Source organism: Nycticebus coucang, chromosome 3, assembly GCF_027406575.1.
Source record: "Nycticebus coucang isolate mNycCou1 chromosome 3, mNycCou1.pri, whole genome shotgun sequence".
Taxonomy (NCBI): domain Eukaryota; kingdom Metazoa; phylum Chordata; class Mammalia; order Primates; family Lorisidae; genus Nycticebus; species Nycticebus coucang.
Genome location: NC_069782.1, coordinates 323,474 through 350,962, shown reverse-complemented (window position 1 = coordinate 350,962; position 27,489 = coordinate 323,474). Strand labels below are relative to the sequence as shown.

The following is a 27,489-nucleotide window of genomic DNA, read 5'->3' as shown; positions in this document are numbered from 1 at the left end:
TTGCAATTGAGAGGGCAGGATCCATCCATCTGGTCCTGGGGAGCCCCAGGTGGTCTCAACAGCCTACCTAAGGCCACCCTTGTTTCCTCCGGGTGTCCCTACCACTCCAGCTCGCACCTAGCCCAACCTTGTCATTACTGGACCCTTCCCCTCCTCCACACCTGCTGCTCACCTCCTCCCTGACAGTCAGATTACCAGTAGCCATTCCTAGACACCTGGACCCTCTCTCTGCCTTTGCAATGCCCATAACTCTTGCTGCTTCTGCTACTGCCAGCCCCCACCCCAGCCGGCACCTATCACAGGGAAGGACACGGCAGCCAGGCAGGACTGAGACGGGAAAGCACCAGCCAGTGACAAGCCCCACAACAGACACCACAGGACACAGCCCACCAAGGGCTGCTGAGGGGACACCCCAAGGGGCAGATGTCTGCAGCAAAATCCCCAAGAACTGAGGGTCAGCACATCGTTAGTTCTCTCTTTATATAGACTCTGATTCTAGAAACAATTCACCTGTGGCCGACCAGCCCGGGCCAGCATGCTGACGGGGCCAGACTATTTACAGGCCCATCTCGGGGCTGTACCATGGCTACCTCCCGGCATGGTGCTCACCCATGATGCTGGAATAAGTTAGAGCCAGCCGGTGGGGTGGGATGGGATGGGGCGGGATGGGGTGGGGCGGGGCGGGGGCTGGGGCTGTACACACAAGTGCTGGGGGCTCGGGGCCTCAATACTGTCGAGGGCCGGGGCTGTAAACATGGCCGGGGCGGCCCTGCCCACCCCTAGTGGTCTGTAACGACTGGAAGCAGAGCAGCCCAGGCAGGGCTGGGGAGCTCAGGCGTCCGACAGACAGCTCTGAATCCGGTCCACCCACTGCTGGGCTGAGGGCACATCCTGGGCACAGAAGTTGTAAACGCGACGCGTTGTCTTCACCTGGGAATGGGTGGGTCAGTGACTCCATAGCCCCACACTGGAGCCCCTCCCTCCCAACTCCCTGGCCCAGCTGAGGCTCACGTCAAAGAAGGCCTTCTCATCCACAGTCTTAGGGGCACCCATAGTGGGCGTGCCTGGTGCTACAGCCTCCACCTCTGCCAGGTCAATGACACCTTTGCACTCAGTGTCCACACGGTGGTCATAGTAACGCAGCTAGAAGGGCCATGGAGTCAGGGCGGCCTCTCCCCAGTCCCTCCTCCCCCTACCATTCACTCACCTGGTGCTTGGTCTTGTCCAGTACAAACCAGCGGGCCTTCCATGGCTTCATGAAGGCCCCCTTCTTGTACAAAGTGCCCTCATAGGACCTATGTGTGTAGAACCAGGGCCATCAGAGCCCAGCTAAGTCCAGGCCCCAGCAGTTGTCCCAGGCCAAGTAGTAAAATCAAGATCCCTTTGCCACAGAGCACTGACCAGGGGGCTGTGAAGCAGCTCTAGGGCTGCAGGCCCAAGAAAAGGATTACTCCCAGAAAGGGGAGGCAAAGGCTCCACCACACCCCTCCAGACACCATGGAGGGTCCCACAACACCAGGGCCTCAGGGTCTTGGGAAAGCAGTCTCACCAGGAAGAGCTCTCAGGTCTCAGCCACAGCAGTGTGGCTCCTCCAGCCTCAGAGGGTGAGAGAGACCCTGCTGACCCCACCTCACAGGTCCCTCACAGCCCCTGCTCCTTCCACAGGCTGCCTGTGGTCCCTGGTTCTATGCTCGGAACTCCTTCCAATGTTGGTTTACACTTGGGCCACCAGCGTGGCCTCCCACACAAATCTTCCCACCCTAAGAAATGACTATAGAGTTCCCTAAAGACAACTGCACACCCCATTGAGAACTAACTGGGATCTGAAACCCTACTCAGAGGTGCCCAAGTGGTGGTGGGAATACCTAATACCTGTTCTCACTCTCGGCTGTCTGGAACTGGCTGTAAAGGGTGCTGGTGCTGCGGCGGGCAGCCTGGCGGGAGCTGGATGCTGTTGAGCCACTACTCTGGTCACTGTCCAGGCTGAGGCTCAGGGTGGAGCCCACAGGCCCCTCCTGCAGGTACACGCCCAGGGAGCGGCGGTGGTGGGGCACACTGGACACTAGTAGGGAGCTGGGGGTGCCCTGGGGGCAGGAGGGCAGGGCCTGTGTTAGGGTTGAGCAGATTCTACTTGCTCCAGGCAACACGCCCCCCACCACACCACCTCCATCCCTGCTCACACGTCCATCTGGTCGGCCTTCCAGGCGCTGTGCAGCCTTCACCCGGTCCCAAGTATCCTTCCAGCGCTCAGGGGGTCGGCCCAGCTCTGTCTCCAGCCGCTGTAGGTCCTGGAAGAAAGTTAGTGAACCAAAAGGTTATTCAGGGCGGCGCCGTGGCTCAGTGAGTAGGCTGCCAGCCCCATATACCAAGGGTGGCGGGTTCAAACCCAGCCCCAGCCAAAGTGCAATAAAAAATAGCTGGGCACAGCTCGGCGCCTGTGGCTCAAGCAGCTAAGGCGCCAGCCACATATACCCTGAGCTGGCAGGTTCGAATCCAGCCCAGGTCCGCCAAACAACAATGACAACTGCAACCAAAAAAAAGCCGGGAATTGTGGCAGGTGCCTGTAGTCCCAGCTACTTGGGAGGCTGAGGCAGGACAATCGCTTGAGCCCAGGAGTTAGAGGTTGCTGTGAGTTGCAATGCCACAGCACTCTACCTAGAGGTTCTGTCTCAAAAAAAAAAACAAATAGCCAAGCGCTGTGGCAGGTGCCTGTAGTCCCAGCTACTCGGGAGGCTGAAGCAAGAGAATCACCTAAGCCCAAGAGCTGGAGGTTGCTGTGAGCTGTGACACCACGGCACTCTACCAAGGGTGACAAAGTGAGACTCTGTCTCTAAAAAAAAAAATAAATAAATAAAAGGTTATTCAGAAGAAAATATCCATACTGAAGCATAGAAAGACAAAATGATGAAAAACATATATATATATAGCAAAGAGATAAGAGTGTAATTGGAGTACAAAAGATACCAAGAGGCTCGGCACCTGTAGCTCAAGCGGCTAAGGCACCAGCCACATACACCAGAGCTGGCGGGTTCATAGACAATGGGCAAAATGAGTATTTAGAGAAAATACTGAAAAATTTTCCAAATTAACCAGGGGCATCAAACAGTGTCATCAAGAAGCACTACAGAGGTGACGCCCATAGGTCAGTGTAGGGTGCTGGACACATGCACCAAGACTGGCGGGTTCAAACCCAGCCCAGGCCAGCTAAAATAATGACAACTACAACCAAGAAAAAAAACAAAATAGCCAGGCGTTGTGGCAGGCGCCTGTAGTCCCAGCTACTTGAGAGGCTGAGGCAGGAGAATCACTTAAGCCCAAGAGTTTGAGGTTGCCATGAGCTGTGGTGCCACTGCACTCTACCCAGGGTGATAGCTTGAGACTGTCTCATAAAAAAAAAAAAAAGGAAGCAGCAGCACTATAGGCCAGGCACAGTGGCTTACTCCTATAAATCTCAGCAGTGTGCAAGCCTGGGGTGGGTGGATCCCTCCAGCTCAGGAGTTCCAGACCAGCTTGAGCGCAACAGCAAGATACCCTCTTTACTGAAAATAAAAACTAGCTGGGCGCTATGGGTGCCTGTAGTCCCAGCTACTCAGGAGGCTGATTGCCTGAACCTAGGAGTTTAAGGTTGTTGTGAGCCAGGCTCATACCACAGCAGTTTAGCCTGGGGGACAGAGTGAGACTATCTCCAAAAATAAAAATAAATAAATAGAACTTGGCTGGGCGTGGTGGCTAATGCCTGTAATCCTAGCACTCTGGGAGGCAGAGGTGGGTGGATTACCTAAACTCATGAGTTAAAGACCAGCCTGAGCCAAGGGAAACCTCGTCTCTAAAAAAATAGCCAGGCGTTGTGGTGGGCACCTGTAGTCCCAGTTTACTTGGAGGCTGAGGCAAGAGAATTGCTTAAGCCCAAGAGAAAGGTTGCTGTGAGCTGTGATGCCACAGAACTCTACCAAGGGTGACAAAGTAAGACTCTGTCTCAAAATAAATAAATAAATAAATAAAATAAAACCTAAGACTCTAAAGAAAGACAAACACAATCCTTATCCTTAACAATACAGGATCTACAGGGCAGCGCCTGTGGCTCAGTGAGTAGGGCGCCGGCCCCATATACTGAGGGTGGCAGGTTCAAACCCAGCCCCGGCCATTGTGGCGGGCGCCTGTAGTCCCAGCTGCTCGGGAGGCTGAGGCAGGAGAATCGTGTAGGCCCAAGAGCTGGAGGTTGCTATGAGCCGTGTGACGCCATGGCACTCTACCAAGGGCAGTAAAGTGAGACTCTGTTTCTACAAAAAAAAAAAACAAAAACAATATAGGATCTACAACATCCAGGTGGAAATAAAAGATTAAAAAAGCAAAAGGCATGGGCAGCGCCTGTGGCTCAAGGAGTAGAGCGCCGGTCCCATATGCCGGAGGTGGCGGATTCAAACCCAGCCCAGGCCAAAAAAAATCACAAAAAAAAAAAAAAAAAAAAGCAAAAGGCAGCAAAATGAGGGGCAGGAGTAATTAAAAGAAACAGACTCAGAAATGAAACAGATTTCAGAATATAGTATAAGACATTCAAAGCTGGGTGGCGCCTGTGCCTCAGTGGGTAGGGCGTCAACCCCATATACCAAGGGTGGCGGGGTCGAGCCCGGCCCCGACCAAACTGCAACAAAAAAATAGCTGGATATTGTGGCGGGCGTCTGTAGTCCCAGCTACTCGGGAGGCTGAGAAAAGAGAATTGCCTAAGCCCAAGAGCTGGAGGTTGCTGTGAACTGTGATGCCACAGCACTCTACTGAGGGCAACAATGTGAGACTCTGTCTCTTTAAAAAAAAAAAAAAAGAAAGAAATTTTAGAGCTGGAAAATGCAGCATTTAAAATAAATTCATTAGATGAGCTTGAGTATATGAAAATATAAGAAAGAGTACTGAACTTGAAGACAGGACAATAGAAATCATCCAAAATGAAATATAGAGAGAAAAATGATGGAGGAATAAAAACAGGGCTAATCGATGGGACAACTGAGTTCCAGAAGAAAAAGAGGGAAAGATAATACAGAAAAAGAAATTTAAAGCAGCAATGGTCTAAAATGTATTAAATATAATAAAAACGATCATCCCACAGATCTAAGAAGTTTAAGGAAACCTAAGCAGGATGAACACAGAAAAACCACTTGATTGTCAAATTGCTGAAATTAAAGATGAAGAAAAATATTTAAGATACAGAAAAATGGCAGTGTACACAATTTAAAAGGATACAATGAGCACTGATTTCTAATCTTTAAATTGCTGAATGTAAAGAGACTGTTAACCTAGAATTATATGCCCAAAGAAAATATCCTTTAAAAAAAAAAAAAGACTGGGCAGCGCCTGTGGCTCCATGAGTAGGGCGCCGGCCCCATATGCCGAGGGTGGCGGGTTCAAACCCGGCCCGGGCCAAACTGCAACAAAAAAATAGCCGGGCGTTGTGGCGGGCGCCTGTAGTCCCAGCTGCTCGGGAGGCTGAGGCAAGAGAATCGCGTAAGCCCAAGAGTTAGAGGTTGCTGTGAGCCGTGTGACGCCACGGCACTCTACCCGAGGGCGGTATAGTGAGACTCTGTCTCTACAAAAAAAAAAAAAAAAAAAAAAGACACACTGAAGGCATTTTTAGACAAGCAAGGAATTGTGAAGGAATTTGTGACTGGCAGATCTGCATTACAAGAAATATTAAAAACTGGGCAGTGCCTGTGGCTCAGTGAGTAGGGCGCCAGCCCCATATGCCGAGGGGGTGGGTTCAAACCCAGCCCTGGCCAAAACTGCAACCAAAAAATAGCCAGGCGTTGTGGCGGCCACCTGTAGTCCCAGCTGCTTAAGAGGCTGAGGCAAGAGAATCGCGTAAGCCCAAGAGCTAGAGGTTGCTGTGAGCCATGTGATGTCATGGCACTCTACCCGAGGGCGGTACAGTGAGACTCTGTCTCTACAAAAAAAAAAAAGAAATATTAAAAATTGTTCAGGCTGAAGGGAAACGATACCAGGCCAGATCTACACTAAAAGAGTGAAGGATACTGGAAATGGCAAAAATGAAAGCTTTTTCCTTGTTTTTTAATTTCTTTAAAACGAAATTGATTATTTAAAACAAAAATGACACATACTGGGTATTTATATTGTATGTAAAAGTAAAATGTGACACAATAGCAGCACAAAAGACAGGAAAGGGGTTAAATGGAAGTACGCTGCTCTTCCCCTGAATGGTGAAATGTAATTTCAAGATAAATGATGACTGTGGTCCCTGGCGACCACTAAAAAAGGCCAAATAAAGAAGCTAAAACAGAATACAAAAAAATACTGTTGTTTTTTTTTTTTAAAGAAAAGGAAGAAAGGAGCAAAAAATAAATGGGACAAACAGAAAACAGACTAGAATTAACCCAACCATCTCAATAATTACAATGAATAAAAATGGACTAAAAATGACAATAAACATCAGAGTGGGGCTAGGTACGGTGGCTCATGACTGTAATCCTAGCACTCTGAGAGGCCAAGGCGGGTGGTCTGCCTGAATTCACAGGTTCGAGACCAGCCTGAGCCAGAATGAGACCTTGTGTCTAAAATAGCCAGGTGCGGGGTGGCGCCTGTGGCTCAGTTGGTAAAGCGCCAGCCCTATATACCAAGGGTGGGGGGTTCAAACCCGGCCCCAGCTGAACTGCAACCAAAAAATAGCTGGGCGTTGTGGCGGGCGCCTGTAGTCCCAGCTACTCGAGAGGCTGAGGCAAGAGAATCGCTTAAGCCCGGGAGTTGGAGGTTGCTGTGAGCTGTGTGATGCCATGAGACTCTGTCTCTACTAAAAAAAAAAAATAATAAAAATAGCCAGGTGCTGTGGCAGGAGCCTGTACTCCCAGCTGTTGGGGAGGCTGAGGCAAGAGAATCGCTTGAGCTCAAGTGTTTGAGGTTTCTGTGAGCTATGACCCCATAGCACTCTACCGTGGGTGACAAAGTGAGACTTTGCCTCAAAACAAAACAGAACATCAGCCTGGATAAAAAGAACCAACTGCGTACAAGAAGCTGACTTTAAATTTAAACACACGGAACAGGCAAAAAAAGTACAGAAAAGAGCTGACCAAGCTGGTGCCAGTCATAAGAAAGCTTAGTAGCTCCATTAACAACAGACCAAGCCAACCTCAAGACAATGAGTCTTACCAGAAATAAAAAAGGACTCTTAAGATCTTTGTGTTTGTGGGTCACTTTCACCCAAACAACTATGACCCATGATTCCCTCAAACTGCTGGAAGTTGTGGGGTGGAGTCACAGGGCAACCACAGCTACCCTAGGCCAATAAGAAGGTCATATAGTGGGAGGGAGGGCAGGGCCACCCCAACACCGGGGGTAGCTGGCTTGACATGCACGAACGTGCACCTAGATGTGCATACAAACATACCCACACAAACACTCATCCATACACATCATCCAAAAACACATGTACACATACACACCTACAGTGTATACACACACACCCCCATCCATACACACAAACTTCTACACACACACCCCCACATCCAGGATCTACACTCACAATCTATACACACCCCCCACATCCATACAAACTTCTACAAACAATCTACCCACGCATCTACACACACCCACATACACAAATCCACGATCTAGACACACACACACACATATTCACATCCCTTGTATATGAGCAAGAAGGTGCTAGGCCAGACCAGGCCCTGTTCTGGAACTACACGCACCTCCAGTAGCTGTGAGATGGCATCGGGCTGGGCTCGGGGGCAGCTGTCATAGCAGGGCCACACCACGCGGCGCCTACTCTGGGGAGCGCCTCCATCAGGTCGTTCCTCCTCTGGGGGATCAGGGGGCCCCTGGGCCAATTCCCAGTCATAGAGGGGGCCCTCAGCCAGCGTCTCCTCAGTGTAGAAGTCCCACACCTTCAAGTTGGACACGTTGCTGTAGGGCCGCAGGACCTGGGGGTGGGCCTGGTGTTGAGGACCTGAACTAGGCAGGAATCACCTGCCCCAACCAAGCCCTGGCTCACCTCTGTGTCCTCAGGCGCATACATGTAGTTGTAGAACACCGGCGTCCTCTTGCTCAGACGGTCCACATACTCCCACACAGACTTGCATGGCAGCTGGCCCCTGCGCTCCCCCTTCTCCTCGTACAGCAGCCCTGCACAGGGGCAGTGCTGAGCCTGGACCCCTCCTGACCACACAGCTACCCTTGAACCCCATTCCCCACATACCCAGCTCAATGCGCTCATAGTCAGAGTCAAGCAGGAAGGTCCGGAAACGGCGGGACACATGGTGGTAGCCAAGGAACTTGAGGTAGAACTGGCTGAACTCAAACTCCATGGGGAACTGCAGGTGGACCTGTACACCACATGGGTAAGGGGTCAGGGGTCAGCACACAGCCCCAGCCTATACATGGCCACCTACCCACCTGGTGGACGCAGTCCAGGAACTGCATGAAGACAGGTGTGAAGCCGCTGCTCTGCCCAGCCAGGGTGTGGGCCCCGCGGTGGCTGAAGCGATGTCCAAAGGACAGCCACTCCTTCTCCACCAGGAGGCGAAAGCCGTCCAGTGTGCGGTAGAAGGGGTCTGAGAGAAGCTGCACTAAGGACACCACCTGCCGACACCACCAGCTGATCAGCAGGGAGCCCAAGGCCCCTGGCCCGCCCTCAACCCGGCCTGCACACACCTGGGTGGTGATGTCCCAGCCATCCTCCAGGCTCACCAGCACAGAGGAGCCCGAGTCCAGGAGCTCCACCACCAGCACTGACACCTGCAGCAGCTTGTGAATCTGCAGGGACAGGCAGCCCTCAGCACCTCTAGCACCTGTTGCCCTCTGACCCCATCACTGACCAAGCCAGAGACTCTCATGTCCAGAGTACCCATGTGACATTGGCAGTATCTGCAGCCCTGCTCGTGGACACAGTACTGGACAGTCTATCCCGGAAAGCTGACTCTGGCATAGCCCACCAACTCCAAGCCTTTAGGACTGAGGAGGTGCCCAGAGATACCCCTTGTCCTCTCTCCAACTCATCCAGCACCCACCAAGCCAGTGTCCTCAGTGCCTAGTCTTTTCCTACCATGGGACCCGACCCATGGGTCATATCCTATGTGGACCACCAGCACACCCAGGTCCAGCAGGCAACCCAACACATGCTCACTGCTGGCATCCTGCCAATCCTGGCCACCCAGCCACCTTCTAGGCATCACAAGCCCAGGTGAAAAATAGCTGTTGCCTCCTAGTTCTCCACACTGCCAGAGCCCTGGCCACTTAGCTTCAGCCAAGTGAGGGCCCAGCACCAAGGGGACTGAGGAGCCGGGGTGGTGCAAGACCTGGGTCAGCCACTCTGAGTCTTCCAGTGAGCGCAGGAATGAAGCTGGGCCAGGCTCAGCGGCAGGGCAGCCCGGCACACAGGCTTTCAGCAGTTTCTTGAAGCTGGCTTTCACCTGCCGCGCCTCAAACACCTCGATGGGCACCAGCTCCCACTGCTGCAGGGGGTCTGGCCGTACACCCTGGGAAGAGGCCGGTCCAGCACTGTGAGGCAGACATGCCTGGCCCTGTGCCCCCGCCTGGCCCCAGGCCCCTATCCATCACCTTGAGCTGGGCTTTGTCTCCAATGATATAGAGGGCTGCACGCTGAGGCCGCAAAAAGCCTGGATCAGAGGGGGCCCCATTGGCCTGGGGGGGGGTCAGCAGGTCTCTGCCAGCCAGCCGGGAACCCACATCAGCACTGAGCCCACTGCTGCGCCCACTGGCCCGGACACTGCCCCACTTACCTGCAGTGGAGAGACCAGTGAGCACCATGCAGGACCAGGGGACCACTTACCTGGGGCTGGCTGGGCCTGGCCTCCAGGGAGGGAATTGAGCTCCCAGCAGGGCTGTGTGAGGGAGGACCGCAGCACACAGATGCTGGGTGTGGCTGTGTTAGTGTCCAGGCAGGACTCAGTGTGAGGCAGGTAAGTACCAGGGGATTGGGGCAGGGCCGTTAGTGTCAGGTGTGGAGGGAAACATTAGTGGCTGTGGTGACTCAGTCCAACTGGGGGCCATCAGTGCCAGGTAAGGGGGTGCTGCACAGGCCCAGTACGGTACCTCGGGGCGCTGTCCGTCGGGAGGCCGAGGCCGCCATGGGGTTGGACAGCGTGGTGACCCTGGCTCTGGGGCTGGGTGCTGAGGGCACAGCAGAGAGGTGGCTCAGGCCTGGGGAGCGCCCGGCTTGGGGGTGCCTACAGGCCAAAGCCTCCTATAAAGCCTCCCCAGGAGCCCTGGACACCAGTCCCTGGTCTCAGAGAGTGGGAAGATCCATTATTCTGATGCAGGCAAAGGTCTCTGCCAAAGGTGACTGTGCAACAGAGCACTCCATGCCAAAAGGCCCACAATTCACACCTCTGTGCATGGTTCTTCTCTCCCCACTCAGGCCAACTCAGAATAGTCTGCCTCTGAGGTCCCTCTACCCTGCCCATGCTGAGCAGCCACACTCCAGACAAGTGGTTCTCAACCTTCCTAATGCCGTGGCCCTTTAATACAGTTCCTATGGGTCGCGACCCACAAGTTGAGAACTGCTGCCCCAGACTTTACTCCCTCAGTTCAGGGGCCAACGCTGGCCTAACAGAATGACCCAGAACTGCTCAACACTCAGCAGCCTCTGCAGTACACATGCCCAGAGGAAGAGCCCAAGAGATGTGGCCTAGAGAAGAGGTGGCCTAGAGGCTTCCAGAAGAGAGAAGGCAGGTTCAGGGCCAGGAAAGTGGACAGTGGCTCAGCCCAGAACACAGACAGACCTGACAGGGCTGTGCTGGGCTAAGACTGGTGTGGCCTGAGTGAGACCTGAACCGGAGGCACAGGGAGGCCATGTGAGCACAGGGGGTACCTGGGATTTCACAGAGGTCTCTGGGTATACCGCCCTGCCCTGGGCTCACCTGCTTCTCCCAAGGACAGAACACAGAGAGGGGTATGAGGCAACATTCCCCTATCCAGCAAGTGGCCACCACAGGCTGGGCACAATGCCAGCCTGCATCCCACACCTGTGTCCACCGACAGCTGCCTCATTGAGGCGCCCAGCTCAGTGAGCCAGCCCGGTCTGCTCAGGACATCAGCCAGGGATAGTCTTAGACCCAAACTAGGGTCTAAGACCACAAATGGGGGAGGCTGAGACACTGCATATGGCTGGACAGTCAGGGCAGCCCCACCAGGGCTAGAGACAGACAAGGGGGAGGCACAGGCCCTGAGGGGGCGCCCCACCTGCAGGCACCAAGGCAGGGCAACCATAAAGTAACCATATAATAATTTGCTGTCTAGAAAATCAAAAACCTCTTTTGAACTACAGAGCAAGTATTCCTCACAAGAGTGAGTATGAGTTGAGTCTGGCCTATGCTGACAATGGCGTCCCTCTAAGTGACCACAAGGGCCCTGCTCCCAGCCTCTTAGCCCCAATGCCAGCTTACAGGACACAGACCCTGAGTGCTAGGAGGGGCTGTACTGTGTTCAGCAGGAGTCCACACAGGCTGGACTGCAGACCTGTGCAGTCAATCCGAGGAGTCAGGAAGCACAGCAGACAAAATCAAGGATGGCTTTGCCTGAGGCTGGTGCTTCCAGCCCCTAAAACTCTCCATTGCCCCTCCTAGAAGCTGGGCTCAGGAGCTCTAGGGGAGGGACCGAGGGGTCAGGTATGATGCCTGGTATGTTGATGGTTCATGCCCCACAAAACCCCCAGGGGCAGCATCACTGCACCTGCAGAGGTAACAGCCTAGGCATGGGGGGTGGGGGGGCAGGCCCAGTGCAGGGATGAGACATCCACACAGAGAAGACCTACATGAGGACACAAACTTGGCCTGTGTGCTGGACAGTGGCTAGAGTTGAGTCCAAGGACAACATTCAAGGAGCCCCACCACCCACTGGCTAGGCCAAGAGGAGGTGGGTGCACAGGGAGACCATACGACATAGGGGCTAGGTGTAGAATGGAATCATAGGGTCAGATGAGGTGGGAGGAGAGGGGGAAGGTCAGAGGGTCAGACAAGGCAAGTGGGGGGAGGAGGGACAGAGCAGTTGCCTTATGGGGAGACTGGCTGGGGCACCCTCTCTCTGGCCTTCAGGGCTCAACTCCCACAACAGTCGGTGTAGAGAAGAGGACGGTTGATGCTACACACCCTCAGCCCGGGGCCAACCCGTCAAGAAACAGCCCCTCGCCCCACAAACCACTGCCAGCAGACAGCCCCAAGCACACACTCCACCCTCCCTGGTCTGGTGTCTCTTTTGCAAAAAGGGACAAGAGACAACCCGCACCTTGTAAGGACAGAAAACATCTCGTGTGACCACAACATAGGGTGAGGGAGAACACAGTTCCTCCTGGGGGGCTGGCAGCTAGCCTGGCACTGGTCTACCTGAGTGCACAGGGCACCTGTGAAGTGCTCCAGCCATTGGGGACAGGGACAGCGAGACCAGCACAGACGAGGCCAGGAGAAATGAGGACAGGGGATAAGAGGAGCTATGGGGAGGAACAGGCTGGAGATGATGTGAGGCTGAAGGAAGTGGTCAGGCGTGCCTATAGGACATGACAACTCGGAGGCCCCACAGCCTCTGACAGGAAGTCACAGTTGGGGGAGACGCAGAGGTAGGGAGACAGTGGTCAGGGCAGGCAGAGCCTCAGGACACCTACCCGCAGGCTTCCTGTCCCATCCTACAGTGTCTGGAGGCCCATCTCCTTGTCTCACACCCAAACATCCCTGACCAAGGCCTCCTCTGCCCCACATTGGCCTGCCCACCATAAATGCCACCACAGCCCATGAAAGTCCTCCCTGCCCTGCCTCCTGCCCTCAAGCACCCTTACCATGACTGCCCATGTGGGTCGAGGAGAAACCACTGAGCGTGTTGCGTCCTGATGCGTCGGCATAGCGGGGCATGGAACTGACCACGGCTTGCAGGTACTTCTCCTGTTCTAGGCTACTTGAGTCTGCCTGGGACTGGCCTGGGAGAGAAAGCAGAGCTGGAGCGGGGCAGAGCAGGGTAGGATGGGGTGGGGTAGGACAGGGTGCAGGGAGGGTACCTGGAGAAGGTGCATTCTGGGTCTTGAAGAGGCTGACCACACCTTTGCCATGCAGGCCGCCTGAACGCAGCAACACAGCCTTGGACCGTCCACTGCGCCAACAGACCACAGGGAAGCGGTTCTGGCGGTAGCAGCGGGATACACGCTGTAGGGCATTGTCCTGGACACTCTGGGGCACTATCAGTAGCCCTGGGTAGCTATAAGAAGAGAGTGACGGCCTGAGGGCACCTGAGAGGCCCTGCCCACCCCAGGGCACATGTCTTAGGCACGGGAGGGGCCAGACTCACAGGCAGTGAGCCCAGGTGGCTGAGCTCAGCCAGGTGCCCACCAGGACCTGCAGGCTCACCCTTGCCCCAGGCTCTAACGCTTCACATTTGACAAGGAGCTATGATGGGGCCACAGCAGGCAGAGAAGGTGCCCAAGCCCCCACCACCTCCAGAGAGAGACTTCCTGACTCAAGGGTCTGTACAACCCAACAGCCAACACGTCAAATGGGAAGCTGACACCAAGCCGAGAGCTCAGCCCTGGCTGCACCCTCCCTGGAGTGTCCTGGCCAGGCTCACCTGCGACAGATGGCATACATGCGGTTGACTGGGGAGATGCGGAAGGGCTCTGACTTGGCCCGGCTGAGGCTGCTGCTCAGGGTGCCTAGGCCAAGGCGCTGGTAGTCACGGCAACAAGCCCTCTCCACTAGGCTGCTCATGGTCATGCGGTCTGAGGGTTTCAGGGCCGAGGATGGGGTCAGTGTGCTGGGCTCCAGCTCCTCTGACACTGCACAGGGCAAGCACACAGGGGTCACCACCCAGTCATAGTCCATTCTCCACAGGGGATCCACCCAGAGGCTAGCCAGGACTCTTCCCCCCCCCCAACACCTGAGATCTCGTCCTCCTGGTCCTCAGGGGGTGGCTGGCCCCGGTGCTCCCAGCTAGGGGGGTTGTACTTCTTGCGAGTAACATATTGCCGCCCAATGGTCTTCTTGGCATTCTTCACCAGATTCCGGGACAGAGTCCTGGGACACGCAGAGTCAGGCAAGAAAATGGGAGGGAAGGATATGGGCACAGGGATCTGGAAAGGCTGAGCCAAGAGCACAGCTGGGGCCTGGCTGCCCTGGCCCTGGGACCCAGATCCATACCTGAGAGAGGGACCCTTATCCTTGGCAGCCCGGGGTGGCCGGCCAGGTGGGTGAGCAGAGCCCAGAGTGAATGCAAAGGTGCCCCTGACATCTGGTGGGTACCGCAGCTTGTGTAGCTGTTTGCGGAAGAGCTCAGCGCTGTCAGACCCTACCTCCTCATCAAAGGCCATTTTCAGCAGCTGCGTCAGAAAAAGAAGCTGTCAGGGGTCTGGAGGTCTAGGTGGTCCCCAAGGTCCTTCCCTCAACTACAACATTCCAGGTGCCTGGGCCCCTTCTCAATGCAGGCATGCCGGAGGCAGACCCCATGTCCTGTCACTCAAAGAACCCAAGTGGGAGGTCTGGGTTTGCACTGCACAGCAAGACAATGACACCAAGGAAATGACAAGGACTCAAATATGGCATGTCAAATGTGCAGATGACAGCAACCCAAGAGGAGAGGCGAGGGCCCCAAACTAAGAACCCACTCCCTGCCCACCTGGAAAGTGCAGGAGCGCAGTTGCAACCCGTCCTGCAGGAGCTGGTCCACAGGCGTCTGGACACTGATCCGCTTCTCCTTGGTTAGCGCAGCCACCGGGAAGGAGCGAACCACTACCTGCTCCCCAACTTATAACAGGCCAGCCACAGAGTCAGAGAACAGGAAAGGGTCCCCATAATCTCAGGGACCACAGTTATAGGGGCTCCAGGCTGCAGGAAGAGACTAAAGGCCACCTCCCACCTCTCTAGGGCCCAACCACCCTGAGAAAGGAGGAGGAACAATCAGGGAAAAGCCCCTCCCACCCCAAAGATCTGGCAGGAAGAGGAAGAAGGCGGCTCACCCAGGGGGTCAGTAGGCATCCCCGTGAAGATGACTCGGTACGTGGTGAGGAAGACAGCGCCCTCAGCTGGGAGCAGTGTGGGCCCACCCCCACTGCCCCCGGTGCCCTCCTCTCGCCCATCTGGCAGCAGGTAGACACGCAGGCCATCCAGCACACACTCCTCACCGGGCAGCAGGCGTGGCCGTAGCAATTTGGGCTGCTCAGGCACAGGGGCAGCCACTCAGGACCCAGCTCAGGCCCCCGCCGCCCACAGCCTGCCCAGCCACCACTCACCTTCTGGATAGGGGGAAGCCTCTTGCTCTCACGGTGGACAGCCTCCAGGGTCTCAATGTGCATCTGGACAATGTCTGTAGGAGAGCGCTCTCACACCTGGGCCCACAGTGCCCATCTGAGGGGAGAGTATCCATCCCAGACCTCCATACCTGGCACCATGACGTGCAGCCCCTTAAGGTGGTCACTGGTGACACCACTCTCTGTGCAGACCTTGTCCACAAAGCGGTTGATGAAGCGGACCACGGCCCCAGCTACGTCGCAGGCCTCCGCATCTTCGAAGCCACTCTCTGTGTCGTAGCTCTCAGCCACGCTGCCCGCCATGCTGGGCCAGGGAGGGGCAGTGGGCACAGGCCCCGACCCCGCCCACACCATCCTGCCCACTCCCACCTCACCCACCTGTTGGTGACTAGGCTGTTACTGGCACTCTCCAGGTCACCCAGCCCCGCACGGTCCCGCAGCAGGCGGCTCTTGCTGCTGTCCAGGGGCAGCAGCAAGTAGCTCATGCGGTTGGCGTAGTGGATGGCCTGGCTGAACACCGTGCTCTCCTCCTTCTGCACCAGCTCCTGCTGCTTCTCTCGGCTCAGGGTTGGCCAAAGGCGCCGCTGCTCAGAAGCCACATCCAGGGCAGACCGCTCGTCTTCCTGGGAAGGCGCCTCCTTGTTGTCCTACCCCAGTACCAGGTGCATGAGCCAGTGCCATGCCAGCTCCCACCCCACCCTGGGCCCAGGCAGTCTGCACACCTGAGAGGGGGGTTGGTCCTCAGCAGGTTCCAGGTACAGGGCCCGGATGTGGGTCTGCACATCCCCATAGAACATGGCCTCCCAGAACTGCGGCGTGCTCCACACCACGTGCTCCTGCACGCAGCTGTACGCAAACTGTGTCACCCCCGGGCTCAGCTTCTGCAGATGCCAATGGGAGGTCAACTGGGGCAGTTAGGAAGGGGCTAGGCAGGAAACCCAGGCCCAGGTCACTCACCCGGCAGAAGGCTGTGACCAGGGGCAGCAGAGCAGCTGCGATGCCGTGCTCGTCCAGAGAGGTGCAGTCCTGTGGACATAGCAGTGAACCCTGCAACCCTCCCTCACCAGGCAGTGCCTGCCTCCAACCATGGCCTACTTGTCTCCTGGACACCACAGACATGACCCAGAACCACTGGCTCTGTCTCCTCAGGGTTACCATGGAGGTTCCATGTCAGGAGATCCCAGACCCTATCCCTGCCTCCAACATGGTGCCCGCCCCTGGCACCCCTGCAGCCTGGGGACCCCCATCCCACAGACAGAGCCCCCTGGCCTCACCTGCAGGCAGCAGTTCATCATGCGGACAACAAATTCGAACTGCTGGGGGTCCAGAACTGCGCGGTTCTGCTGCACGTGCAGGTGTAGCTCTTGTGCCAGGCAGCGGCGGGCAGCACGCCCCTTCAGGGCCCTCAACACAGCCGGGAGCAGCTGGAGGGTGGAAGCACAAGCCAGAGGCATGGAAGGAGGCAGGGGAAGCCCCCACACCAGGCTCAGGAGAAGGGGGCAGTGCAGTGGGTGCCCAGGAGGCCAGAGGCCCAGAGACCACAGCCCCCAGGTGAGGCCAGAGCCTCCTCTGAAGCCACTGCCACAACCCCAGGGGGAAAAACCCACATGTCTTACCTTCTTGGCCTCAAGCATCTTCCCCTCGAACACATAGGAGATGCAGTTGCGTACCACCTCCAGCCGGCGGGCACTGTTGGCCTGCAGCCCACTGCACCGCTCCAGGATTGCAGCTGGGGGGACAGGACATGCTCACCCCAGTCCTGCCTGCATCCTGGCCAACTTGGGAGCCTGCCCCTCTCTTATCACGCACTCATAGGGGGCCCTGAGGGCACTGTGGTCCTCCTCTCAGCCTTCACAGCTGGGGGTGCACCCTGAGTCTTGGCTGCAGCCTGGTCCAGGATCCACTGCACAGTGCCCTCATCCAGCCGGGGGAAAGGCCGGGGTGCCCGACGCAGGTGGCTGGCCTCGCCAGGCCTCTGTACTTTGTGCATGGCCACGGCCGGGTACGGGTTCTCCTGAGAGGAGATGGCAGCATGGGGCAGGGCTGGGGATCCAGGCCACACAAGCCCCCCTCTTGCTGCCAGCATACGTTCTTATACAGCTGCTCTGCCAATTCCTGGATGTGACGCAGGACACGCTGGGGGTGGTTCTCATCTGCCCGCATCCGTCCCACCTCATGGGCCACCAGCTGGAGGGGCAGGAGGGAGAGGGAAGCAAGGTCAGGCAGGCCAGCAAGGCAGGGGCCAGGGGAGCAGACCAGGGTGTACCTCATCGAATAGGTCCGTGGGGCGGTACGGGACACCCCGCTCTGACACAAAGCCAGCAAAGGCCATGCCCTCCAGCACCTTCATTAGGAAGTCATCTTCTAGCAGCCCACGCTGGCCCAGGAAGGCTGCCTGGGGGGAAACAGGGAGGTTAGATTTCAGGGGTCTACTGGGTGTTCACCCCCACACCCAGCCCCCTGCCCCCCTGCACCCACCTTGTGGAAGCGGATGACAGGCTCCGGGTGGACACGTACCACATGTAGGCACCATCGATAGCCCTGCAGGAGCTGAGCGAAGAGCCGCAGGAAGACGGCCCGCAGCTCCTTGTCCTGGGAGCACAGCCCCATGGGTGAGCACCAGCCGCCAGCCTCAGGTTGTCTGGTACTCCTTCCGCCTCCCCAGCCTCTCCTGCCCACCTCCTTCCATCATCCTACACATGGCTGACCACATAACTTCAAAACTGGACAAGCTGCTCCTGCTCAGGACCCTCAGGAGCTCCTTGTGACCGGATGCTGAGTCCTGGTCCCAAAGGCCCCCCTGCCACCTCAGCTGTGCCACTCATGACCCTGCACTGAGCTGCCTGCAGCTCCTTCACTCCCTGGCTCCTTCCTGCCCCCACAACAGGAGCCTGGGGCTGGCCTGGAAAGGGGCTGCAGTGTGCTCAGCCATCAGTGGCAACAGACCTAAGTGAGAGGGTGGGGGATGTGGGGGTCACCACACTGGAACAGCAATGACTCTCACCTGCATCTTTAGGGAAGAAGTGGACGTCGAAGGAGGGGGGAAAGCGAGGTCAGCCAACTCCAGGTCTGGGTCCAGGACCTGGGGAGGCAGAGAGGAGCAGGAGGCTGCATATTGGCCTCTGCTCTGGACACTATCGCTGCCAGGTGGCTGCTCCCCAGAGGCCGCGAGTCTGCAGCTTCCCCAGACCCCTCACCATGCTCAGAACACTGTGCGTCTGGCTCTGCAGTGGCTCCGGCAGAGGTGGCACGTGCACACACTCGGGAACAGTCACTGTCCCTCCATCAAGATCAGCAACAATCACGTCCAGCTGTGGCCAAGGGAGCGAGTGGTCAGGGACCCACAGGCCTGTGCAGCGAGGTGGACTCAAACCATAGCCCTTACCAGCTCCTGGGTCTCTGCCTGGAAGGCCGCGTGGACCCCGATGATGAAGGGTGTGGGTGTGCTGAGGACCTCTAGCAGCTGGGCCGGCAGGATGGGCACGTAGGTGAAGCTGCAGCAGCCCCCATAGGATGCAGTGAGCCCAAAGGAGAGGGCCAGGTGGAGGAGCTGGGCATTGGGGGGCTCAGGCAGGGGTGAGCACCTGTATTTGAGAGGGAACAGCAACGCCAAGAGGCCCCGGCAGGCATCTGAGAGCCTCTGGTAGCTCCGTGACAGGAAGAGGACCTTGTGCTCCGTGAGGGCAGCGCAGAACAAAGACAGTACATTTGTTATGCCTATAGGAAGGGGAGAGATATGGAGAACCTGCACCTGACCCCCAGCCCCAGGAAGAGGAAGCCAAGCCTGAGGGGGGACAGGCTTACTCACCCAGCTGGCGGAAAAGCAGGGCTACACTGCAGCGGCTGACTGGAAGCGAGTCGGCCAGTGGGGTCTGTATGACCTGCCGGTCTCCAGCTCCCAAAGAGATGGTTCTCTGTGGAAAGAGAAGGGTCAGAGCTCAGCAGCTTGACCAGACCCACGTAGACCCAGAGCTCTGTGTCCCTGGGCAGGCCCTGTGAACAGACCCAAATGGGACAGACTAGGGCAGTGGCACGGTGCAAGAAGGCCACGCCCTGCCTGTCACCAGAACAGTGCTGCAGAGAAAACTCAGGACAGGGGTGGCTGCCTCTGACCTGGGGCAGGGACAGGGCCTAGGTGGGCAGAAGAAATAAAGAATCCATACCGCTCCTTCCTCAACAGAATCCAGCTGCACAGGACAGACGGCAGAGAGACACAGTTAGACACCCCCAGCTCTTGAGAGCACAGGGCAGGGAGGAGACAGACAAGCTGACACAACATCCAGAGACAGGCTCACGCCCACAGAACAGAAGCACAGAGGCTGATGACGCAGGCCCCAAGCACAGAAGTGAAGGACCAGGTGAACAGGCAGGCCCAGGACAGGTGGCAGTGGCACCAAGACATGGGAGGGAGTGTCTGAGGCCTCCGGCCATGTTCAACCCTAGCTGGACTCCACATGCCCACCACTACCCATTCCCTGTGACTGCACCAGGACGGCCTATAGCTGTGGGGGCACCAGCTGCCCCCAAGACCCACCTGTGAGCCCCCGGCTAGGGGCACGGTGCATGTCAACAGGTTCCCAACTACACTCTCCAGGCACACGTTCAGGCCCTCCACGTGGATGGCATAGATGAGACCCAGGCTGTTCTGCAAGGACCAAACCAGGGAATGGCCAGATAGCCGAAGGGCCACCTGAGTCCCACCTTGCAACCCCGGCTGCCTGCCTCACCCTGAACACCTCTGCATGGTCCAGTCGCGACACCAGCACCAGTGTCTTCGGAGCAAAAAGCTGGCCAGATGGGGCAGGAACTGTGGACGACAGCCCCACCTGGCATTTCACATCGACCACCTCCTCCCTCTCCATAGGGTCCTCGGAGCATACTGCCTCCTGCAGACAGAAACCCGTCTCCTAGCTCTCTTTAGTCAGGGGTGGGGAGAAGGAGGACACAGGTGGCTCAGACTGGCCTGGCCTGGCCCTCTAGGAACTGCGGCATCTGCGAGGTGAAAGACATCTCCAAGGGCAGAGGCCGGGGTGGGGGTGGGGGCTGCACCCCAAAAGTTCTGCTCCACATTTGCTACACCCAAGACTTCCCAGACTGACCTGTGTGGGCTCCACTGGCTCCCAGAAGGTCAGGCAGGCACAGTAGTGTCGCTCGGAGTTGATGTCCGTAAGGACGGCAACAAAGAAGGTCGGTGGATTCCTCTCAGAACATAGCTGCCACCCGCTAGGCTGGCAAAACTGCAGGGAGGGCTCAGTAGTCAGCTCCTCTGCCCATCCCTGCAGTGGGAAGTAGCCTGCTGTCCCTAGCCCATTGCCCCAGCATCTGTACTGCCAGGGCTCAGTGACACATGCAGCACTCTGTGACCCTGGGGACACCTCGCCTCGTGGGCTTCAGAATTAACAGTCTCCAGCCTCACCATCTATTGTGGGAACCAGGCGACAGGGGATGGTCCCCACTGTCAGGAGCCAATGACAACATGACACAGTGATGTGGGCACCAAGTGGCCTGCTGCCCCCACCTCCAGTGTGCCTCTGCCCTCTCCTATCCCCAGTGCAGCAGGGGCCAGGCACTGTGCAGGCTCCTCAGTCCTGGGGGTTTAAGTGAGAGGCCATTCAACCTGCCTACCCCCCCTGGAGGCAGCCCCCCACTCACCAGCTCGATCCCCTGAGGGAAGGGGTTGTCCTCCCAGTCCTTCTCCGGGAAGCGCTGCAGAATCTGGCCCTGGCCTTCCCCACTCCCTGAGGACAACAGCAGGTGGTCAGAACACTCCACACCTCCCACCCCCTCATTGCACCCAGATGCCTGCGGGTCCAGATAGCCATCTCATGGCCCAGGATGGAAACACTACACCCACCAGGTCCTTACCTGGCACCAGACTAGCCTCAGCCCCCTCAAAATAGTTCTTGTGGGGAGCCACTAGGCAACTACAGGCCCTAAGGCCACCAGAGCTGGAGGAAAAAAGAGAGGTTCCCATATCCCTGCAAGCCTTGGCCCTAAACCCCCACTATATCAGGGCCACACATCAGAGATCTCCTTCCATCTGTCAGCTTCACACAGCACGGAGCCCCTCCAATGAGGGGCAAAAGTACTAGAATATTCCACAGCCCACTCAGCATCTGCCTCCACAGTCAGACCCCCATTAAGGCCTTGAGTCCCCCTAACTCTCATAATCTGCCAGGCAGTGAGCAGCACACCACAGGCACATCAGGAGCACAGGATGGATCTGGCACTCCAGAGCCCTCCATCTCCCACCAGCTCTGGGCCCATGCTAGAGGTGCCACTCACTGTCGGTGTGGGAACCTCAGTCCCTCTTCGAGCAGGGAGACCACTCGTGCCCACAACCCAAACTGGTCCCCATCTGTAGCACCTCAGGGGCAGATGTCAACACAAGTTCCAGAAGACAGAGTTTAGCAAGGTCTGCTAGGGTCCCCAAATGGCCTCCTGAGCACGGGGTCTATCATCGCTGCAGATTAGGGGAAGGTGGTACCCCAGGCCTGCTCCCTGCCCTGACAGCCCCTATGCACAGGCCAGACGATGGGCCCTGGGCCAAGGAGGAGGGCCTTGGGGAAAGGGGTACCAGGAAGCCTGCCTTCCCGGAGACCCCTCTCCTTTCCTCGGAACTTCATGACCCCTAATTTCCCTCTGGTCTGCTCTTCACCAACAACCATACCCAGGGTGGTTTCCAGGCCTATAGACCCTGTGCAGGAAGCGGGAGAGGGCTGCGACCAGACACTCAGGGCCCAGCTCCTGCTGAGACAGCTCTGTGGGCCTCACAGGACTCGTAGAGGGTGGAGGAGGGTAGACAGGAAAGACAAAGGCATCCTTGCCTTCACTTCCACACATGCCCTGGAGGCCCCCCAAAGCACAGTGACCCCATCCTCTACTTGGACTGGCCTCAGCACTGCTGCTCACGGGAAGTGGCAGGGGCAGATGGGTAGGGTTCAGCATGTGACACTGAGCCTCTCATGGACCCCCACCCCAAGCCCAGAGAGCCGCAGCCTGGTTCACCTGGGCACAGAGGAGCCCACTCAACACGCTCCTGAGTCACCTCAAGCCAGAGAAGGTAGGCTGCAGCCTCAGGAGACCACCACCCCTCCAGGATCAGGGAGGCAAGGCCAGGGGTGTCAGGAACAGGCTGCTGCTTGCTGCTGTGCAAGAGGTGGGAGGCAGGATGGCTCTGACTGTCAAAACCTCAGCTTCCTCCTCCCCTCCCCCTCCTACCACTGGCACAGCAGAGGACGCTGCACTGACGGCCAGGTGTCTGCTAGTGCCGCCCCCACCTCCACACACCCAGGTTGGCACTCCCAGCTGCGACTCCGCCCCCCACCCACCCACTCCCCCAGGGGCCTCCTTGTGCTGGGCCACAAACCACCATCTGGGCCCAGCCCTGGCTGGCACCCAGGTCTCTCCCAGTTCTTGCCACGAGGCAGCAGGCGGAGGAAGCAAGAGAGGGTGTGCGAACAGAGACAGCAGCCTCTGCTCTGCAGACCCCCAACAAGGCCAGGAAAGGCCTGCAGAAAGTTCTCTATAGGGCTCCACCCTCCACCCAACCAACTCTAAGCTCTGCTCTCCTTGAGCTGGGGTGGAGGACCAGGTCAGGCCGGCTGAGCAGGCCGGGTCTCCCCAAGCTCCTTCTCTGCACCACAGTGGCCCTACACCTGCCCTTTGGGTTTCAGCCCAGTGTCCCCTCTTCTGGAGGCTCTCTGCCCTGAGCCTGGGGCCTATAGGGACCCCAACGACCTCCCTCCCCAAACACCCCCAGTGACCACTATGCACCTATCACCAGCTGGGCCTGATAGGGAGCTCTAGCTCCTGGCACAGACCACAACCTAATTATGGCTTGTGGAATGCATACAGTCGGCTACGCGACCATCCTCCCCATACTCAGCCTCACTTTTACCCCACAAGTAAAAAGGTTCCTGAGTCGGAAGTACAGAGCAGCTTCCGCAACCCGAGGGCTGACAGGATGCAGTACCCCAGCCGCCCTCTCCTAGCACCTCACAAGGTCCCAGCCTACACCACAGCTCTATACTACTGGGGGCCAGGCTATAGCTTGGCCACTGGCCTCCGTTCCAAAGGGACAGGGGTTCTGCCATATCTCACTGACCTACTCGAGTCTTGCGGCCATAAGGGTCAGTGACCTGAAGTGGCCAAGCTCCTGCTCAGCATAGACAAGAGGGAGAGCCCTCCCCCATCCACAGCAACAGGACTAATCCAAACGGCTTAGCTGTGTGTCCCAGAGGACCAAGGTCTCCTGAGGCAGACAAGAGGGATGTCTCCATCCCCTCCACCCTGGAACCCAGGGCTGAGAGGAGGTCCAGTCAAGTGTAAGATTGAGGCTCCTGTCCTCAAAACTCCTGGAGGAAAACTTTCTCCTGCAGGCAGCACCCTGTGAAAACACAGGCCACATGTCCTGGCATCTGGGGCAACACCCATCACCAAACCCAGGCTCTGACACCTGTAGGGCCCTGCCAACGCCAGCATGCACCAGGGAGAAGCAAAGGACGGCAGCCTCCCCTGCCCCTAGCCACACGCCCACTATACACCTTGCTGTCTACACTGGCCAGCTCTGCTGCCTGGGAGGAACCCAGCTATAGGAAGAGGGAGGAGGAAAGAAGGAAGGATGGCACCTTCCTGCTGCACCACCCACCCAGACATCACCATGCAGACGGCTCCCCCAGGCAGCTGCAGTGGTAGGACTTGAGCACAGACCCTGCAGCCTCCTGGTTGTCCTTCCAACCTCCCAACCTGCCCACCACTACAGTCAGCCCAGGCTGGGGGACCCATAGCCTTAGACCCCTTTAAGCTCCCAGAGTAGAAGCTGAGAGGCACCTGAAACAGCCCCAAACTACTCCAGAGAGAGGGCAGGAACATGAGTGGGGACAGCAGATGGGGCTCAAGAGTGTGGCCAGCTAGGCCAGGCTCAGTGCAGTGGCTCACACCTATAATCCTAGCACTCTGATGCCGAGGTGGATGGACAGATGGATTGCTTGAGTTTGAGACCAGCCTGAACAAAAAGTGAGAACCCATCTCTACTAAAAATAGAAAACCTGAGGCAAAAGGATCACTTGAGCCAAAGAATTAGAGGTTGCTGTGAGCTAGGATGCCATGGCACTCTACCCAGGGTGACAGCTTGAGACTCTGTCTCAAAAAAAAAAAAAAAAAGTGTGGCCAGCTCATCACGGTCAGGACAGGACTGAGAGCCCAGGCCATAGTATGAAAGGTCTTTTTCTCAGATGCTAGGGGTTCCTCCCCTCCTCCTGGTCAGGCACACACTCAGCTGCTGGCTGTCCTCTGCTCTCAAAGACACCTCAGCACTGGGCATGCTGTATTAAACTGGTTGACCACTGTCAGGGCACTTCAAGGCCAACAGCTGGCAGAGTGGGTCTGTCTGATCCTCAGGCTGGCCCCAGAGCTGAGCCTAGGGCACACAAAGGGATTCTGGCTCACCAGGTGAGGGGCCTACAGATGGGCCAGTGCTGGCCACCTGTACCCCTGGAAGTGAAAAGGTCAGAGCTAACCCAGGCATTCACTGCCTCAGGGCCCCTGAAGCTGGTAACCACTAGCAATGGGGATTCTGCTTCAGGCAGACTCTGGACCAACCCACAGCTGAGCCACATACTCAGCACGTAGGCCCTGCACCCCGTGGCTCCAGATCCAGACCAAAGACAAGCTATTTTCCACTCGTAACCACCCAAAGGACCCTACCCTACCTCATGTCCCGGGTGTGCAGGAACCCAAGGGGTCCTTCAACCCCTCAGAACTTCCTGCCCTGTCTGTGCCTACAGGGTCTGAACACCTGCTGCTCAGTCATTAGTAAAACAGTCGTCATTTTCAGGGACCGCTCATGTGCTACAGCTTTCTGTGTGTGTTTATCCTCATATCTTCACAGCAGCCTGGGAGGTTAGTGTAATTCTCCCCATCTCCAGATGAGGAAACTGAGGCACAGAAGGCTGAATGAATGACCCCAGGTGACAAAGCTATAAAACCAGTGACCTCGGGTGGAGCCTGTGGCTCAGTGAGTAGGGTGCCAGCCCCATATACAGAGAATGGTGGGTTCAAACCCAGCCCTGGCCAAACTGCAACAAAAAATAGCCAGGTGTTGTGGCGGGTGCCTGTAGTTCCGGCTACTCTGGAGGCTGAGGCAAAAGAATCGCCTAAGCCCAGGAGTTGGAGGTTGCTGTGAGCTGTGACACCACAGCGCTCTACCAAGGGTGACAAAGTAAGACTCTGTCTCTTAAAAAAAAAAAAAAATCACTGACCTCCACACCTTGATCCCCTGCTTCTGGCTCCCTCTCTCCCCACTTCCCACCTAGCTCTTCCCTCAGTGTATGGCCATGGTCTCAGCCTATGGGCTTGTTCCTAAGAGAGGGTCCAGTTCTTCTAAGGCAGCAGTTCTCAACCTGTGGGTCGCGACCCACAGGAACTGTATTAAAGGGCCATGGCATTGGGAATGTTGAGAACCACTGTTCTATTTTTTTTTTTCTCTCTTTCAGTTTTTGGCCGGGTCTGGGTTTGAACCCGCCACCTCTGGTATATGGGGCCAGCACCCTACTCCTTTGAGCCACAGGAGCCACCCGAGAACCACTGTTCTAAGGGATGCCAGCCAGCTGCTGACCAGCTCCAACTCCAGAAGGCGTGGGTAGGGGGCTCCATGCCCCCCACCCTCCCACTATAGTGAGCAGTTTGGGAATCACTCCTTCCTGCCACTCAGGGGACTCAGGCTCCAGTCTTGTACCCTGCTAACTCAGAGATGCCTACCCTGCCAGGTGGTTTGGCCTCCTCCATGCCTCCATATTTGTCTTAGAACAGAAGGATCTCCCTGGGGCCAGTACAATATTGACAGTGGGCCTGCCATGCAGGGGGACAGGACACCATGGTCCGCACCTATGAGAACTCCCTCTCTGGGAGGTGAGACGCTCACGACCGACACTACCAAAAGACGCATACTTGGATGGATGGTAACAGCAAGGAGGAACCAGTGAGAGGGCACTGGGGGAGGCACCCATGATGGGGAAGACGCTGAAGAGGCTTCAGAGTACTTGGAGTCCAGCAGGTGGAGGGAGGCACACACAAGAAGAAAAGCAAAGAGGAGAGAAAGCAGGTCCTGGGTGGTGGCTGTGGTGGCAGGACTGACAAGAAGCAAGGCAAATGGGAATGGGCCCAATCTCACCTACAAGCCCAAGGTGCAGCCCCTGCCTGACCACACAGCCTTACCAGGACACACTGCCTCTCTGCAGTGGGATTTGACAACCTGGGTGCAAGTCCCAGCCTTTCTGTCCTGACTCAGGCCAGATACTAACTCTTCCTGTGCCTGCACGCACCTCGGTGGGCTGCTGGGAAGAAGTGAGATCACACACACACAAAGGGGCAGGCAGGGCCTGGCACACCAAGCTTGCTTGCCAACGCACTGTCTCCATGGCTGTTGCTGATGTCATTGTCAGGCTCGGTTTTCTCCTACCCCGCCGGGGCTGAAGGGCTCCCAGACACAGGCGCTGACCCCAGACACAGACCTCCTGGACATCACCACCAGTCACCACGCTGATCCCCCACCCAGGGCTTGGCTTGTAGGGCCTGGACGGGTAGGCTGGTCGCCAGGAACGCTCTTCTCTCACGGCTTCTGACATTTCCTCCTGAAATCCTCCGAGTTTCAGGTCAAATACCGCTTCTCCGTGAAAGAGCCCTTGAACCCTAACCCCCTCTTCTGCACCGGGTCAAGACTACTAGAGACTTCGGACACAGTGCCAGGGTCGGAGCAGCGGCTGGCAAGCGATCGGGCCGCGCGCCGGGAGGCACCGCCACCGCCACCGCCATCGCCCGGCAAAGAGCGCCCAGCCCACCTCGCGGGGTCACGGGCAGGCTGCGACGCCAGGGTCTTAGTCTCCCAGCCGCCGCAAGGCCGTGCAGCCTTGCCACCCTTGCGGGCCGCCTACTTGCAGCCACGGCCACCAGCTGGCCGAGACCGCTCCGGTCCTCAGCCGGGCACTCACCGCGCGGGTGCGGCCCGAACGCCACCAGCACGAAGTAGTCCGCGAGCCGCGCCATGACGAGAGACGCGGGGCGGCCCGAGGGGCGCGGGCGGGCTCCGCGGCTCGGGGTCTCGACGGCGGCGCACTCATGGCCCGGCCTCCGCCCTGGACCGAGCAGGCCGGACGCCCCGAGTTCGCTCCGCGGCGGCTACAGCACCCAGGGTTCCCGCCGCCATCTTCCCAGCCAGCCGGCCCGCCCGGCCGCGCCGT

General features: G+C 57.3%; 1 protein-coding gene across 4 annotated transcripts; it reads right to left on the bottom strand.

Annotated features, from left to right (window-relative positions):
* Positions 1 to 463: 463 nt before the first annotated feature.
* Positions 464 to 27,489, bottom strand: SBF1 (SET binding factor 1). Of its 4 annotated transcripts, none has more exons than XM_053586679.1 (41): positions 27,241 to 27,489; positions 20,903 to 20,988; positions 20,350 to 20,487; positions 19,978 to 20,136; positions 19,785 to 19,895; positions 19,059 to 19,164; positions 18,835 to 18,967; positions 18,636 to 18,744; positions 18,448 to 18,561; positions 18,255 to 18,332; positions 17,729 to 17,842; positions 17,517 to 17,645; positions 17,339 to 17,437; positions 17,060 to 17,264; positions 16,867 to 16,979; positions 16,525 to 16,674; positions 16,208 to 16,276; positions 15,973 to 16,131; positions 15,629 to 15,897; positions 15,382 to 15,554; positions 15,233 to 15,306; positions 14,960 to 15,155; positions 14,620 to 14,747; positions 14,145 to 14,323; positions 13,885 to 14,021; positions 13,576 to 13,783; positions 13,013 to 13,209; positions 12,797 to 12,934; positions 10,063 to 10,140; positions 9,568 to 9,749; positions 9,306 to 9,485; positions 8,698 to 8,763; positions 8,404 to 8,589; positions 8,207 to 8,333; positions 8,003 to 8,133; positions 7,701 to 7,931; positions 2,181 to 2,288; positions 1,873 to 2,084; positions 1,208 to 1,295; positions 1,012 to 1,143; positions 464 to 930 (listed from the first exon to the last, which is right to left on the bottom strand). In XM_053586679.1, the coding sequence occupies exons 1-41, from the start codon at positions 27,293 to 27,295 to the stop codon at positions 832 to 834; spliced, it is 5,646 nt and encodes a 1,881-aa protein (XP_053442654.1). In that variant the 5' UTR covers positions 27,296 to 27,489; the 3' UTR covers positions 464 to 831. The 4 variants fall into 4 exon arrangements, with proteins under 4 accessions (XP_053442654.1, XP_053442652.1, XP_053442653.1 ...); XM_053586677.1 differs by having other exon boundaries at positions 8,662 to 8,763; positions 27,241 to 27,488; XM_053586678.1 differs by having other exon boundaries at positions 8,662 to 8,763; positions 15,629 to 15,873; positions 27,241 to 27,488.

Coding starts and splice junctions, on each gene's coding strand:
- SBF1 (XM_053586677.1), bottom strand. CDS start 27,295: ATGGCGCGGCTCGCGGACTACTTCGTGCTGGTGGCGTTCGGGCCGCAC. Junction 20,137..20,349: donor AGCCAGTGGAGCCCACACAG/GTCAGTCTGGGA, acceptor TTCTGTCTGCAG/GAGGCAGTATGCTCCGAGGA. Junction 13,784..13,884: donor CCAGGAGGACGAGATCTCAG/GTGTTGGGGGGG, acceptor TGCCCTGTGCAG/TGTCAGAGGAGCTGGAGCCC.